Here is a 16038-nt window from a genome sequence, read left to right on the forward strand (position 1 = left end):
GTTAGGCTTCACCCTCACTGAAAGATGTATTTTAACATTCTGAGTTCAGGCATTTTAAACTCGAATTTCTACCTTGTTCCCTCGGTCAGTTAGGATTATAAGATGGTATAATCAAACTGCCCATTCTGGCCTATGGGAGCAGGTAGCCTTGTAATAGTGAAAAACGAAATTGGCTGTAATTCACTATCAGGACATGCCACACACATCAGGGCATGTCCTACCTTTCACATACAATGCACCCTGTCCATGGGGGTACCTTGGGCCTACCTTATGGGTGACTAACATGTAGAAAAGGGAAGATTTAGGGACCGGCAAGTGTGTGCACTTGCCAAGTCGACATGGCAGTCCCAGACTGCACATGGCCGCCACTCTTGACGGTCCTCCACTTACGGACTGCCAATCGCCACGGGAGAGTCTACCATACTAACCCCTGTGCCTTGATGTTGGGAATCTTGTCACTTATGGTGCAGTGCCACCTTACTAAAAAGAAGAATCATCCCAAATAAACAAAAATATGTAATCATAACACAGGCACACACATTTATACATTCCAGATTAAAAGGACAAGTCGTCCATGGGTGCAGAAACAAGCGAGTGGCGTGTGGGGAAAATTGTTTTGGACATATATATATATATATATATATTCACTGAAAAAACCATAGGTTATAGACCATATATAGTTAGGAATTAGCATTTAAAAAACCTTATTTTACTCACACAAAACCATTGAAATTCCATATATAGTTAGTTGCACTAACTATATATTGCGCACCCGCAATCCACTGCTGATGATGTCACATATTACATCATTCATGACATGGTCAGTGACATCACTGATGACATCACTGATGACATCTCAAATGACATCACTGATGACATCACTGATGACAACATCCAGTGACTATGTTTCTGTAAAGTTAAAATATGTCTTACATATTGAAGAATGAGTGGATGTATAAGTGTCTGGACGAAGGATTTAGTAGGTGCATGACTGAATGTATGAGTGAGTGATTAAATGTGTCTCACTGAGTGCATGGGTTAGTGACTAAACTGTCTTAATTTGTGCATCATTATGTCTGTTGTTCTGTAAACTGCTGCATGTGTTGATCAGTAGCTATATGAGTAACTATATGGGTTATTGATTGATTGCCCAAGTATTTGCATGGGAGACTGAGTGTGTGTGTGGCTGGATGGGAGGTGTGTGACTCTGTACAGATCAATGTGTACTTGTATCAATGATTGTATAAGAGAGTAAGTATGTGTTAGTATATGGTTGAAAACGTAAGGTGCTCTATGTTTAACTGTATAGAGTAGAAAATGGAAGTGTGATTGATTCTTTACAGGACTGACTAGGTGTGTGAGTAACTCCATGGATGAGTGGCAGAGTGTGAGTGTCTGTATAGGTGTATGAGTGCATATGATTGTGTTGTAAACATGAGTGATTGTATGTATGAATGATTGTATGGGTGAATGAGTGAATGTGTGTGTAGACGTAGGAATCAGTGAGTACGTATGTAGTAACTAGTATTGGTGTGTCAATGGTTTCAAAAATTATACTCTGTTTTTAACACTGGGTGAAACAGAGGTTATATTAAAATGTGAGGAGATGCATTGTATTGTCACATGAATGATATCATCAGTGATGTGATCATTGATGTCAAGTGAGATGTCATCAGTGATGTCATTTGAGATGTCATCAGTGATGTCATCAGTGATGTCACTGACCATGTCATGAATGATGTAATATGTGACATCATCAGCAGTGGATTGCGGGTGCGCAATATATAGTTAGTGCAACTAACTATATATGGAATTTCAATGGTTTTGTGTGAGTAAAATAAGGTTTTTTAAATGCTAATTCCTAACTATATATGGTCTATAACCTATGGTTTTTTCAGTGAATTTTCAAGGTTTTGTAAATGCTAATTCCTAACTATATATGGTCTATAACCTATGGTTTTTTCAGTGAATTTCAATGGTTTTTTAATAGCAAATATCATAAGCTGTCGAATGTCAAGTACGTGGTAAGATTTTTTTTTTTCGTGTTTATGCACACTGATCTGCTTTGATTGCTGCCCCCCACCCCTCATTTCTATTAGGAGTACTCTCTCTTTGCAGATAGTGAAGGGTAGTTAACGCAGCCCTTTCCCCCTTTGTAATCCGTCGTGCCTGCTTCTCTCTCCATTTGATTGATTGTTCTCTTTGGTTCATTCTCTATTTACAAACAAGCACAGAGTCGCAATACTCTGTTTAGTCTTTGCAGATAGCGAAAAATCGTGTAAAAAAACAAAAGGAATCGAGCAAAATCAGTAGGCCACTAATGGGATCTCTTTTGACCTCGCTAAAATAGAAACATTAGGAACAACCTGTTGAAAATAGCAATGCGTATGTATATAAGCGGCGTTCATTTGTGTTCACAGTACCCCTTGTTGATTGTTTCAATCGAGCATTGAATTGTTCGAAGTTAATTCTCTTAACGATCTTCTCTACCTGCAAACGAGGAAGAATAGGAATATTCTATCTCCCTTTGCAGATAGTGAAGGGTAGGTAACGCAAGCCTTTAACACGTCGTACCTATTTCATTCCTCATTGATTGATTGATTGTCCGAACATTGACTGTTTGGGAATTAGTTCTTTTTGGAGGTATTCCCTGTTTGCAAATAAACGTAGGAAAATCTTTGCAAGTAGTGAAAGGGTACGTAATGCGGACCGTTCTCCCCCGTTGTAATCTGTCATGCCTATCTACTCCCCACTGATTGATGCACCTTTTTCACCCGGACCATTTACTAGAGATACGTCATCTGGCCCGACCAGAGAGCACCCCTAGTGAAAAGGACATATGCAATAATAACGAAGTGATCACTGTATCCTGTTAACAGAAACTTTACCATGAAACAACCTGGAAAGAAAAAAATAGGAAAACGAAAATCAGTAGGCCACTGATGAACATGAACTTTTATTAAACAACGAACAAAGAAACGATAACATAACGTAATGATAAAACCTATTAATGTCCTAGAAACAAGAAAACGTTAAAATATGCCAGTGGTGAGAGACCAGAAAAACAGTAAGAGAAACCAAATCACCCCTCGCTGTCCCACCGCCTGCCACGCCAAAAAAATCGATAGACTAGGGAAAATGCAAGTCAGTAGAACATCCACCCCCACTCTGGAAACTTCCAAGGTGGGGCAGGGTTCCGGCTACGCCCAGCCGGGAGCAGCCCATATAAGGCAGGTCCTGCTGCCACGCCTCGGCCAGGAGATCCTAACGTAGGGTGTAGCCGGAGGAGAGGCCGAGACCAGCGGGACCCGGCCAGGGGATTGCCTTTACAACGCTGAACAGTTGCAGGGGGGGGGAATGTCTCCTCGACCCTCCCCTCTCTCTCCCAGTCCGGCCGCGGTGGCCCTTGAGAGTTGCAGGTAGTCCCGCCACATGCTCTTCCGGTCCGACCACCAACGGTCGGGGGGCCGAGGCCGACGGGATCCGGCTGCAGCCGATAAACCAAGAAACCCGTTCATGGGGCCAGAGCCAGGGGCGTCCGGCCGACATCCACCGGAAGCCCGGCCCGAAGACGGACGGGACACTTCTTTCTTTTATAATGGCTGCGACAACACTGGAGGGGGATGTCTTGCACATGCCTCCGACCCCCCCCTCGTCCTCATCGCCTGGTCCGGCCATAACAAATCTCAAGCGAGACGCCGTGGGGTGCACTGGGAGGGAGAGACGGTGCGAACAGGCCTCTCCCGCCTCCCCAGGTGGAGGCTTCCCAGCTGCACCCTCAGCGCTCCAGGCGGTGGCATCCTAACAACTACAGTGCTGCACAGTTTCGGAACGACCTAGATAACGGTTCTTCCACTGTGGCCATGCTGCAACGTCTCGCCCGGCAGGGTGGAGCCCGTCCGCTCATGTGACCCCGCGATCGCCGGTAGCTGCCGAACTCTCAAAATGGCGGTCGACCTGGCAAGAGCGGGCCCAACATAAAGAAATGGCCCGGTCACTGGTTGACTCCACCACCGTAGTCCTCCACGACCTTGAAGATTCTAGAGGAGCCGCGGGAGTCTCCGACCCCCGATGGGGAATGACTGCCATGATCGCCCGTGGAGTGACGAAACTGTATCCGCGGGACGTCGGCGCTCCCATGCTGGCGCCAGCCTCACTTTGAATTACTACAATCCTGCAGACCTTACTTCCGGTGAAAGCACAGTGTGACCCGGTAGGAAAAATTATTGCACCCCCTCCCCTTTTTGACTGATAGTTCAAACCACCGATCCTTTCCTTTGCCCTTTTAACGGAACTTTGGACTGCCTCCCCCTCTTTTACATTTTCTAGAGAAAACAAAACATTAACCACTACATTAGCATAGCAGTTGACACCAGAACTGTTTTCAAATTGAAAACCAACAACATCTTCAACAGAATCCTTTTTGTTTCTGCTGTGACCCTGCTACAGCACAGGCATTGTCCCCAGCAGTAATTCTGCAATGCCGGTAAGAATAGCTGTGGTGCCTACTGGACTCACTCACCCCCGCGGCGCCCCACGCCGTTTTTTGCTGGGCGGCAACTTACTAGACATCACTTTCGTGCCATCTAGATTTCAGCGCGTTCTGCTGCCTTGGAACTATTCGCACAACAGACCGCTACTGACAAGAATATTTCATTATTGGTGCTGTCAATTTCAATAAATCTATTGGATAATTAAAAAGAAATTGCCACGGTCTCTTCGTTGTTTAAATGTTTTTACTGTTTTTGTTTTGTTGTATATATTTATATGTTATTAAAGTTTTATATTCCTACTACTTTGTTGGAGTGCTATATATTTTTAATGTGACACATAATTGTAAAAACTTTGATGTACAAAGAGTCATTCCTGGAATCTTCCGCTTCAGGCTCGGTCCCCTCCCCAATCACAATACAGGATGGTTTTCAGATAGTAGGAACGCGTGTGCTGTGACGGATCACATCGGGTGTGGGCCTTGATCTACTATAACTCCTTTGAAGAGGGGTGATTCTTTACAGCTGGGGCCATAAACTACATCTGCAGGGCTAGCTGATAGCCTAGGACCGGCCTGGACATTCGGACACAGAGGAAGAGGAGTGTCAGAGGGTGCGGTAGTGAATAGGGCGAAAGGGAGGTGTCGGGCGGGCACAGAGTGTGATTCTCAGGGAAGAGCAGCGCAGATGGGGGAAGGTTTATTGCCCATGCATAAGACAGAGAGCGGTGGTGACCAGTGCCTGGGGGAGATGCTTACGAGGGTGAGGAGCCATGCTACGAATCGACAGCGTGCAGAGAGTGGGTCTGGTCAAGACATCTAAAATGGCTGCCGTGCACGACAAAAGTGTGGCATTTCAAAAAAGGCAAGATGGCGCAGACAATGTTTTTCAACACTTCCTCATTTCCTTCGAATCGAACGTTAACAGACGTTGGGGCATATTACCAAAGTTAAGCGATATTTATCGCTAACGATGCTTACCAACCAATTTTTTACCACTAAGCATCGTCAGAAATTATCGAAGATAAACCTTACTATTATCAAGGTTTATCGCAAATGCGATAATAAACGGCCGCAATGCATGAATATCGCTAAAAACTCAGCGATATTCATGCATTACCGAGCTAATACTCTTAGCCATGTTATCCACCTCCCATTGGATAACATGGCTAAGAACTGCTCAGGGCAGGTGTTACTTTTTGGAGATATTCGCGCTTAGCGCGAATATCTCCAAAAGTTGGTAATAGGAGATAGATATCTTGCATGTTGTAATGCAAGTTATTGTGGTATATGGAACTCATACCATAATCTCTCAGGAAAGCAGAAACTGATCCTTTTGGGACCGCCTAAAAAGGCCTAGGGGGTGAGGAGTACTCTACTTTGCCCCCTTTTCACGTTCCGAACTATTTTATTTTACTCTCTTCTGTAATTACACAAAATACCAGCGATAAGATGCATCGGAGACACACAGTGAGAGAAAGGAGGCCGGAGATGAAGAAGACATGTCAAATACACATTGGAGATAATATAGTGGCAGAAGGGAAGTAAATATGAGTAAACTTACCATGTAACATAAAAATGTTGCACTCTATACTATAAGTCTCATTTTATACTACAATCACTTCGCTACAACCTCATAAATTAAAAATAAAAATAAATAATGTCTCAAACAATTTTTGATTTCTAAATATAAATTTATTCTTCAGAATTTTCTAAATTTGAAACAACTAGTAACATGTCCTCATCAGTAATTTCCTCTTCAATCATCTCATCTGGAATCTCCTCATTAAAAGTCTGCAATGATGATTCTTGTAACTCTATGGTCTCCAAACACTCGATAAATTCGCCATCAAGAGATTGATCAAAAAAATCATTCAAGTCATCTCCTCCTTCTGACAATATTTCATTATTGGTGCTGTCCATTTCAATCAATGTAGTGGAATCATTCAAGTCATCTCCTCGTGACAATATTTCATTATTGGTGCTCTCAATTTCAATCAATGTAGTGGAATCATTCAAGTCATCTCCTCCTTGTGACAATATTTCATTATTGGTGCTGTCCATTTCAATCAATCTAATGGAATCATACAAGCCATCTCCTCCTTGTGACAATATTTCATTATTGGTGCTCTCAATTTCAATCAATGTAGTGGAATCATTCAAGTCATCTCCTTGTGACAATATTTCATTCTTGGTGCTGTCCATTTCAATCAATCTAATGGAATCATACAAGTCATGTCCTCCTTGTGACAATATTTCATTATTGGTGCTCTCAATTTCAATCAATGTAGTGGACAATTCAAAAGAAATTGCCACGGTCTCTTCATTGTGAGCCATTTTATTTTGAAATTGCTTGCTGTAAATTGCAGAAAAAAATAATCACTTTCATTTATCGTTTTTAGTAATACATAATATAAAACTAACTTCATCAAGTATTTAGTATAACAGAAGGACTGCAAATAAATAACAGAAAACATTTTTCAAATTATCTTCAAGTGTACAACATAGTTCCCCTTACAAATTAACAACTCACCTTTTTAAAAGTAGCAGAAGTGTTAGTACTGTGTAAATCAAACACCAGAAATTCACCACCAAAAATTCCTCACAAATGTACCTCAGACAGTAGTATCACAAAATGGCTGTGGTTTCCTCTCATTTGACATATATACATAACCAATTAACTTTCATCACACACAAATACAAAACCAAAGTAACATTTTAATTGGTTCTAAATTTCAACACTTTCAAATGTGTTTTCCCCATGCAATTTTCCATAGGACATTTACATACGTCTACAGCCTGAATGGCTGAACGGAATTACACCAAACTTGGCAAAATGGTACATCAAACCTAAGAGGTCAGGAAGGATCTACTATGCCCCCTTATGGTCATTTCCCCCTTCGCTTTGGCCTCCTCTTGTCTCTCAATCCTACCGAGGGACAAGATGGCGGCCGCTACGGACTGTTTGGAATGTTGACAGACGCCGGAGAACCAATCAGCTTCGCAAAGCTCCGTAACGCGAAAAGTACGCGAAGCGGAGCGCTGTTACAGATATATATCTTTTTTTCAACGTTAATTTCTCAAAATCCACTGGAGCACATATATTGAGACCTAGCAAAGGCACATCGGGCTACCAGTCCCTAATATTTTGCCAAGTTTCGTGCAAATCCATTCAGCCGTTCGATTATTATTATTTTGTTTTTTTTTTGCCCCGCGGGGCCCTTTTAAAACCTCCACATCAAACCTAGGGGGTCAGCGAGGATCTACTATGCCCCCTTATAGTTATTTCCCCCTTTGTTTTGACCTCCTCTTGTCTCTCGATCCTACCGAGAGACAAGATGGCGGCCGCTACGGACTGTTTGGAATGTTGACAGACGCCGGAGAACCAATCAGCTTCGCTTCACAAAGCTCCGTTGCGCGAAAAGTCCGCGAACCAGAGCGCTAACCGGTCCGCTGTTACAGATATATATCTTTTTTTAAACGTTAATTTCTCAAAATCCACTGGAGCACATATATTGAGACCTACAAAAGGCACATCGGGCTACCAGTCCCTACAATTTTGCCAAGTTTCGTGCAAATCCATTCAGCCGTTCGGGCTAAAAGTGAGGCCAACCGCCGTATGGAAAACTCAATGTTAAAAACACGTTTTGGGACCCCCCTTTTTTCTCGGCCCCCACTGGACGAACCCCCCCAAATTTTCAAGGGCTGCTCAGAAACAAAATGTGCCATTTTCCTGAAAATTTCAGCCGATTCCGTCCACAAACGCCAAAGTTATTAGACATAGAATTTTCAAAAAACCCATAGAGAAAAAATCCTAACTATATATACCTACTGGCGACCGCCAGTAGGTAATATACACACACACACACACACACACACACACACACACACATATATATATTATATATATATATATATACAATAAAAGTTAACAAACTTAAAAAAGCACAGAAATTCACCAGTCACAGCTATAGGTATTTCAACTAGCTATAACGTATGCCCTAAGGCAGGCTTTTCCAACAAGTAGCTCTTGAGCCACTGTTAGCTCTATAGCTACCTGTATGTAGCTCTCCTGTGTGCAGCCCAGCTTAATTAAATCACAAGCGTTAGCTTGGTTGAATGAATATGTGCATACTAATATTGAGAGTGTGTACTCTAGATACACATGTGTGTATTTTCAGAACACGTGAGCAGATGCTGGTGGAAAAATGCTGATATGCCAAAATATGTTCAAAGTTGATATCTGAATGATAAATCATGTGATACTGGGGAGACTTATTACTAATATTACTATCTTGGTGCTTGGCACTCTGCAGCTATGGCTGTTATGTGTTGCCCATGTAAAGGCATTCAAAATTGACAAAGTTGTTTTTACCTTACTATTGGCAAACCCTGCCTGATGCACTGAGTTGAGCACTGCTGGCAATCTTGCATATGGTGGCCACTAATGTAATACTGTTTAAAGTGGTCATTATTACAACACTAATAATGTTAATAGTTCAGGATTATATTCACTGAACATAAGTAGCTCCTTTTAAACTAAAGGCTGGAGACCCTTGTCCTAATGGAACTATAACTTGCACCCCCACTATGCACAGTTTTCCCATCAATAATTTTATTGCAGTGATATTATCAATTATGTCATGGAAGACGTCATGAGTGATGTAATATGTGAGGTAATTAGCAGTGGTTGGCAGGGGTTATAGTTACCTTAGAGCATGAGTTATAGTTATGTGAGATAACTATAACTGGTGAAGTTCTGTGTTTTTTTTCAGTTTAAAACATTATGTTGTGAAGGAACATTTTATCTAACTATAACGTTACTCGAACTTGTGGTTTTTTTTTCAGTGAATTTGTTTTTTTTTTACCGTAAGTTAATATTTTATTACCAAACATAAAGCCAACCTCCTGTCACGCAGAGCCTTTGGCCATGTGCTGTGGGGGTTGACTGCGGGCCTCCTTCAACACCTCCCCCTCCCCCCAGACAGCCAACCCCACATTGCGAAGTTAACCAAGATCCTGGCCCTGCTTCCGACCCCAACCCCCTCCCCACCAACGCAAGCAGGTAACTAAGATACGGAAAAAGATAAGAGGAGTAGGCTAATAATCTCTCTCTGATAATAGATATGTTCCCATGTAGGGCTAGGAAATCTGTAAATAAAAAGAACTGGCTTAGAAAGAATTATAACACCCACACCAACAGACATAGGGGAGTAGATGGTTTGAGGCAGGAATGGGGTGGGAACAGAGTCAGGCACTGGCACATGATTATTGGCATGGCCAATTTGTGTCAATTCAAGTCTGCAATATGTGATTGGGAAGCTAATGTATGCTTGGAAAAGTGGCATCTGAAATGAATATCAATATTCTTTAAACCTTTCAGAAGAGCACTTTGATGCACACTGCTCTTGAAAGTCTAATAAGGAGGTAGTGTTTCAATTGATGAGAGAAGGTGGGTGGACAAAACACAATAGTTATCAATGTCAATAAAAATAAAGAGCATAGATTAAAATATAAGCTAGTAAGCATTTATGTAACCTAGAAAATCTAAATATACTTACATAGACATCTGTAACTGTTTTAATAGCCTTTTCTCTTCTTTGCATGAAATCATCATCCTATTAAACAATAGAAACCAAACAAAACAGTGAGAATATAATGCAGTGATGCAAATACAGAATTCAGTCTATTAACAAGAACACAAATTAATTTCAATTTCAAGATATTCCAGAAAGGAATACTCAAAGGAACTAGTGCAGTGACCGACAAATAGTCGAAGATACATGCACGCCTTAGGGCTGACTGGCCTCCTCTATCAAAATTAAATCTAAATTTAGAATTAGTCCTGCCAGACAGAAAAATTATGTAACCCCGAGCAATCACAGATAGCTAATCGCAGAAACGCATTACCCTTAAATATTTTCTCATAAGAACTTAACATAAAAAGCAAAATGTATCAGAACCCTCTTAACCAAATCTATGAACAGCAGATACCAAATGTCTCTGTGAAGAACACAGGGGCTGATTAGGACGGCGGTCGGACTTATGTCCGCCCGCCCCTCCCCCCTCGGAAATCGGGACCGCCCGACTGGCTGTCGTCGGTCCTGACATAGGCATTTTGATGAGACCCCCACCATGGCGGTCGCAATACCTTGCTGCATGGCTGCAGCACCCCCTGCAATGCAAAATAGAGACACCTGACATATCCTTGCAACACGTGGCAGGCACCATGCAATGCCTGCCAAATGGTGCAGGGATATGTAGGGGGCATCATAGGTGCCCCCCAGTGCCCATATCGGAGGGCCAAGGAGGAAGGGGGGCCCGCTACAAGCCCCCAAAGTCACTTTCTGCCTACCTATTCATAGGGGGTTTAAACATTATGAAAAGGCTGGTGGAAAGGGACATCATAAACCCTAAGGCAGAGCCCGGTCGGCTCCGCCACCGTTGTAGGAATATGATCCCCACTCTGACACATCGGCGGGCTCAAGGAGCCCATCGGATGCGTGGTGGATGATCTTTCCGCCTGCCACCCATCCGCCCGCCATTGTAATATGGTGGCAGGATTATCATGGGTCCGATGAAGGTGGGACCGCCACCGACGAGCTGTCGGTGGCGGTCCCCACCGTCATCAAAATTAATTTGATTTCAAGTTTATATAGCGAATGCCCGGAGGCATCTTGGCGCTGGTGCATTCTAAGGCGGTGCTGTATAAAAGATAGTTAATACTAATTAACAAAACGTGAACAGCCAAGTTTTGACTTGCTTCCGAAAACTAAGAAGGTCGGGACATTTCTAAATAGGCAGGGGTTGGGCGTTCCAGAGCGTGGCTGCCTGCAGTAAAAAACTCCTACCCCCTGCCAAGCCGTCAGCTTTGCTCTTGGGGTGGAAAGTAACATTGCGTCAGAAGATCTGATCTTTCTGCTTGGGGAGTACCAAGCCAACTTTTGGTGAAAGTAGCTTGGTCCAATGTTATGTAAAGCTTAATCAGGCCCATAGTTACTTTACAGGGTGGTGTGGAGTGAAAAAAACGATGGATTTAGGCCCAGATCTTTGTACTGGGGTGAATGTATGACATTGTTCTACATTCTGTCCATCAACTGTGTTTTTTGTAATTTTCACCCCGAGTGGGCTGGGTATGCTCAGACGTGAGTCCCAGGCTCTCCACACCACTGGAGTCAAGCTATCCAGGCTGAATGAAGGCTGATAGCCAGAAACCGGTCCTTGGATGCTTGATTCCGGTCTGGGAAAGACAGGGCTTGGCAGTTCGGACTGGACTTTTCCCATGAGGCAAAGGGTCAGAGCTGATTTGCATATAGCCAGTGTCTAACCCAGGGTGGTGTGGAGTGAAAAAAACGATGGATTTAGGCCCAGATCTTTGTACTGGGGTGAATGTATGACATTGTTCTACATTCTGTCCATCAACTGTGTTTTTTGTAATTTTCACCCCGAGTGGGCTGGGTATGCTCAGACGTGAGTCCCAGGCTCTCCACACCACTGGAGTCAAGCTATCCAGGCTGAATGAAGGCTGATAGCCAGAAACCGGTCCTTGGATGCTTGATTCCGGTCTGGGAAAGACAGGGCTTGGCAGTTCGGACTGGACTTTTCCCATGAGGCAAAGGGTCAGAGCTGATTTGCATATAGCCAGTGTCTAACCCAGGGTGGTGTGGAGTGAAAAAAACGATGGATTTAGGCCCAGATCTTTGTACTGGGGTGAATGTATGACATTGTTCTACATTCTGTCCATCAACTGTGTTTTTCATAGTTACTTTATAGTCACTTTATACAAGACAATGTCAAAACACAATGTAAACAAACACAAACTGTTTTTGGGAAATAGACACTTTAGGTTTGAAAGAAGTAACTAGTAGGACCATATTGTCCTTCTGGAATGCCATATTTCATTCCCTTGTAGAATGATCCAAAAGCTTACAAATACTCTTGGAAGTATACATAGCTAGTGAAAACAATGACCTCCAAATCATAATACTTGGGGCTGCTGGATAATAATGCTAATAGACTATCAGATATCAAAAAATAGTTATCAACAGCAGGCCACGGAAGAGAGGCAGCAGAAGACTAGGTTCTACTGAAATATTTTTATTTTTTTCTATTTGGTTCACAAAGTTTACATTTAGATAGTTCCGGGCTTCACGGCACTACATGTGAAACAGTAAGCTTCCAGTAATATCAAGTACTTCCATAACAAAGAAATAAAACAAAACAGGTACATTTTCACTGCATAAAGGAAAGTACCTAAAACCAAAAAACTGTCCTAAAATGTAGTAGAATACAAACGGTTTGGCACAGAAACGTTCTAAATTTCAACAGCTACTGAAGCAATTTGGCCCCATTTCTAGATGACAGTGGTAACCACAAGATAATAATTGGAAAGAGCCTGTGGAATAGGATTCAAAATCTATTTCACAATTTTGCTGCCTTCACAGTAGCACTTTTATTCTACATTTAAAACCTACGGAGAAAAAAGGTTACTAATTAAAAAAAATATATATTATTTGTTTAAACTGCACAGATAAATGGCATATCTGGGTGGGGTGATTGCTTGAGAGGAACATGATGGACTCCATCCAGTTTGTGTGCTTACAAATTCTTCACGTGCTCCTAATACTCAGCAGAAAGAAAAAATGAAAGATTTAATTTTCTGTTCTCTACAGACTGCTTGCTTGCTCGATATTTTGATTCAGAAGATGACCCACAAATAATAGAGGAGCTAAAATGCCATTTGACACTGCCAGGCTTTTTAAATGTACATAGTGGATCGTTCAACTTGTTATCTTAATTTTATCGGTCTTTTCTGTCTTTTGAATACACACATCCTCTATGGTTCTGTTCCTTTAAGTCACTTTCTGATCGCTTGAGCACATTTAATTTGGAAATATTTGATTAAACAAATCAATTACAATGATATCTATATGATAAAAAGACTATAATCTCTCAAAGAAAATGTTGCAGTGTGGAATTATTTTTCTCTAAAGAATTATGTGGCGCTCTTGTAGGGGCCGGCTGATTGCTATAGCGCTAGGGTCTGCCATGCAAAATATTCTTACACATTGGCGCACCACACATATTCCTGCATTTGTTGGCTGAATTCACTGTGGCATGTCCTTGGGATGGAAAAGCTCACTATCACCTTAGCCGGGGAGGGATCCAAGTAAGCGGAGTTGTGGCAGCCCTTCTTGTCTCTATTGGCCTCGGAATTTCATGAAGTCACATGTCCCCGGTACCTCCTGCTGCTTCGCCTCACTGACACTGAAAATTCGAAGGCGGACTGAGAGTTGTCGGTATGAATGATATGAGTGGTGTGAATGATGTACTTGGAACACGGACGGGGGAGGGTAGGGGGGGTTTGTTGTTTCTCTTTTATTTCTTCCTTTTTGCTATAATTTCGATGTGCACGGCCTCTCTTGCTGCAGAATGGATTGAATGGGCACAGCCACCTCTCTTGATATCATTGGTTACGCCATTTTCTTGTTATCCCAGAGGCAATGTGCTAATTGTAAGTGATGGTGTTTTTTTCTATGTGCTGCAACTTTTCAATAAAAAAGATTTAATACTAAAGAATTATGTGACATTCAATGTTCTTTGTTACAACATGTCTTTTGCCCAACTGACATTAAGTCGTTCATGATATACTGAATATACCAATTTGAGCCATTGTTGCACTTATATGAAGAAAGACAAAAGCTATTCTGTACTGACGCAGAATCTGGAGCACACCATAACTGCTACCATATGCTGAAGGCCATAGGGGTATAATTAAGGCAGACACTTTTCATAAGATTCAATGGCTTTGAGAAATAAGAGCATTATTGATAAAACATGGGCATGCAAGATTCATGGGATACCCCAAGGAACAACCCAATCCCATCAGAAGAGATTCTAAAACAAAGATACTGGAATGGGGTCTATCACAACAGCTATAACACATGTGATAGGAAATGCCCTGTTAGGGAAGAGCTAACAGTGAAACCCCGATGTAAATTGGAGATGTCAATCAATCAATCAATCATTCATAACATTTGTATAGCGCGCGACTCACCCGGAGGGGTCTCAAGGCGCTGGGGGAGAGGGGTCCGTTACTGCTTGAAAAGCCAGGTCTTGAGTTGCTTCCTGAAGGAGAGATGGTCCTGGGTTCGCCAGAGGTGGATGGGGAGGGAGTTCCATGTCTTGGCTGCCAGGTAGGAGAAGGATCTTCCTCCGGTGGTGGCTCTGCGGATGCGTGGAACGGCGGCGAGGGCGAGGCTGGTTGATCGTAGCTGGTGGGTGGGAGTTTAGAAGGTCAGGCAGTTGTTGAGGTACTTGGGGCCCAGGTCGTGGAGAGCCTTGTGTGCGTGGGTGAGGAGTCTGAACGTGATCCTCTTGCTGATGGGGAGCCAGTGCAGGTCTCTCAGGTGGCCGGAGATGTGGCTGTGTCGGGGGATGTCCAGGACGTGTCGTGCGGAGGCGTTCTGGATGCGTTGGAGTCTTTTCTGAAGCTTGGCTGTGGTTCCGGCGTAGAGGGTGTTTCCGTAGTCCAGTCGGCTGGTGACGAGTGCCTGGGTGACCGTCTTCCTAGTTTCGGTGGGGATCCACCGGAAGATCTTGCGGAGCATGCGCAGGGTGTTGAAGCACGATGATGAGACGGCGTTGACTTGTCTGGTCATCGAGAGGGAGGAGTTCAGGATGAAGCCCAGGTTACGTGCGTGGTCCGTTGGCTTGGGACTGGTGCCCAGGGCAGGGGGCCACCAGGAGTCGTCCCAGGCGGAGGGCAATGATCCCACGATGAGGACTTCCGTCTTGTCTGAGTTCAGTTTCAGGCGGCTGTTCTTCATCCACTCGGTGACGTCTTTCATCCCTTCGTGTAGGCTGGTTCTGGCGGTGGAGGGGTCGTTGGTGAGGAGAGGATCAGCTGGGTGTCGTCGGCGTAGGAGATGATGTTGAGGTTGTGTTGGCGTGCGATGTCTGCGAGGGGGCTCATGTAGACGTTGAAGAGGGTGGGGCTGACTGATGATCCTTGTGGTACGCCGCAGATGTCCTGGGATGTCCTATCCAAACCTTATGACCGGAAGGTGTACTTCCAATTCAGAGTGGGGACTCTGCCCTTGCGAACGTTTTCGGCTAAGTGGGCAATTGAGGGTGACAGTAAATGCCCTTTTAGTGAGATGTGTGGAGTCCAATGCCCACGTCCTTTTCGTGTGCCCAGCATATACAGCTCCATGCAAAGCGTGGTTGGCTCCAATATGTAGATTGCTGTCCACCAGCACATACAGCACTGCAATGAGGATATTGCGTAAATATACTCGCCCTTGTATTGCAATAGCTGTAGCCAAGTATATGAACTAGATGTGGGCTGTAAGATCAAGATCTCTCCCCACCAAATGTTCTATTGCTGCCTAGCATCCATGTCCATAGTTTAGGTTACCCTTTTAAACCAAAGTGTATGTCTAATTACTTATTGTATTTTTATCCAGGACAATCCAATATTTTGATCTAATGTACTATTCTAGCTGTTTAATTAGATCTTAACTGAGTGTATGTTTGATGTATATTTA

The 16038-nt window shown here is 43.3% G+C and overlaps 1 protein-coding gene across 1 annotated transcript in view; it reads right to left on the reverse strand.

Moving 5' to 3' along the window:
* Positions 1–16038, reverse strand: part of CCDC93 (CCC complex scaffolding subunit CCDC93) — a 1137947-nt gene that overhangs the window by 950558 nt on the left and 171351 nt on the right. The window contains exon 6 of the mRNA XM_078682376.1: positions 10051–10107. Coding sequence (XP_078538502.1) covers positions 10051–10107 — 57 coding nt within the window. The remainder of the gene's footprint in view (positions 1–10050; positions 10108–16038) is intronic.

This window comes from Lissotriton helveticus, chromosome 3_1, assembly GCF_964261635.1.
Source record: "Lissotriton helveticus chromosome 3_1, aLisHel1.1, whole genome shotgun sequence".
NCBI classification, from domain to species: domain Eukaryota; kingdom Metazoa; phylum Chordata; class Amphibia; order Caudata; family Salamandridae; genus Lissotriton; species Lissotriton helveticus.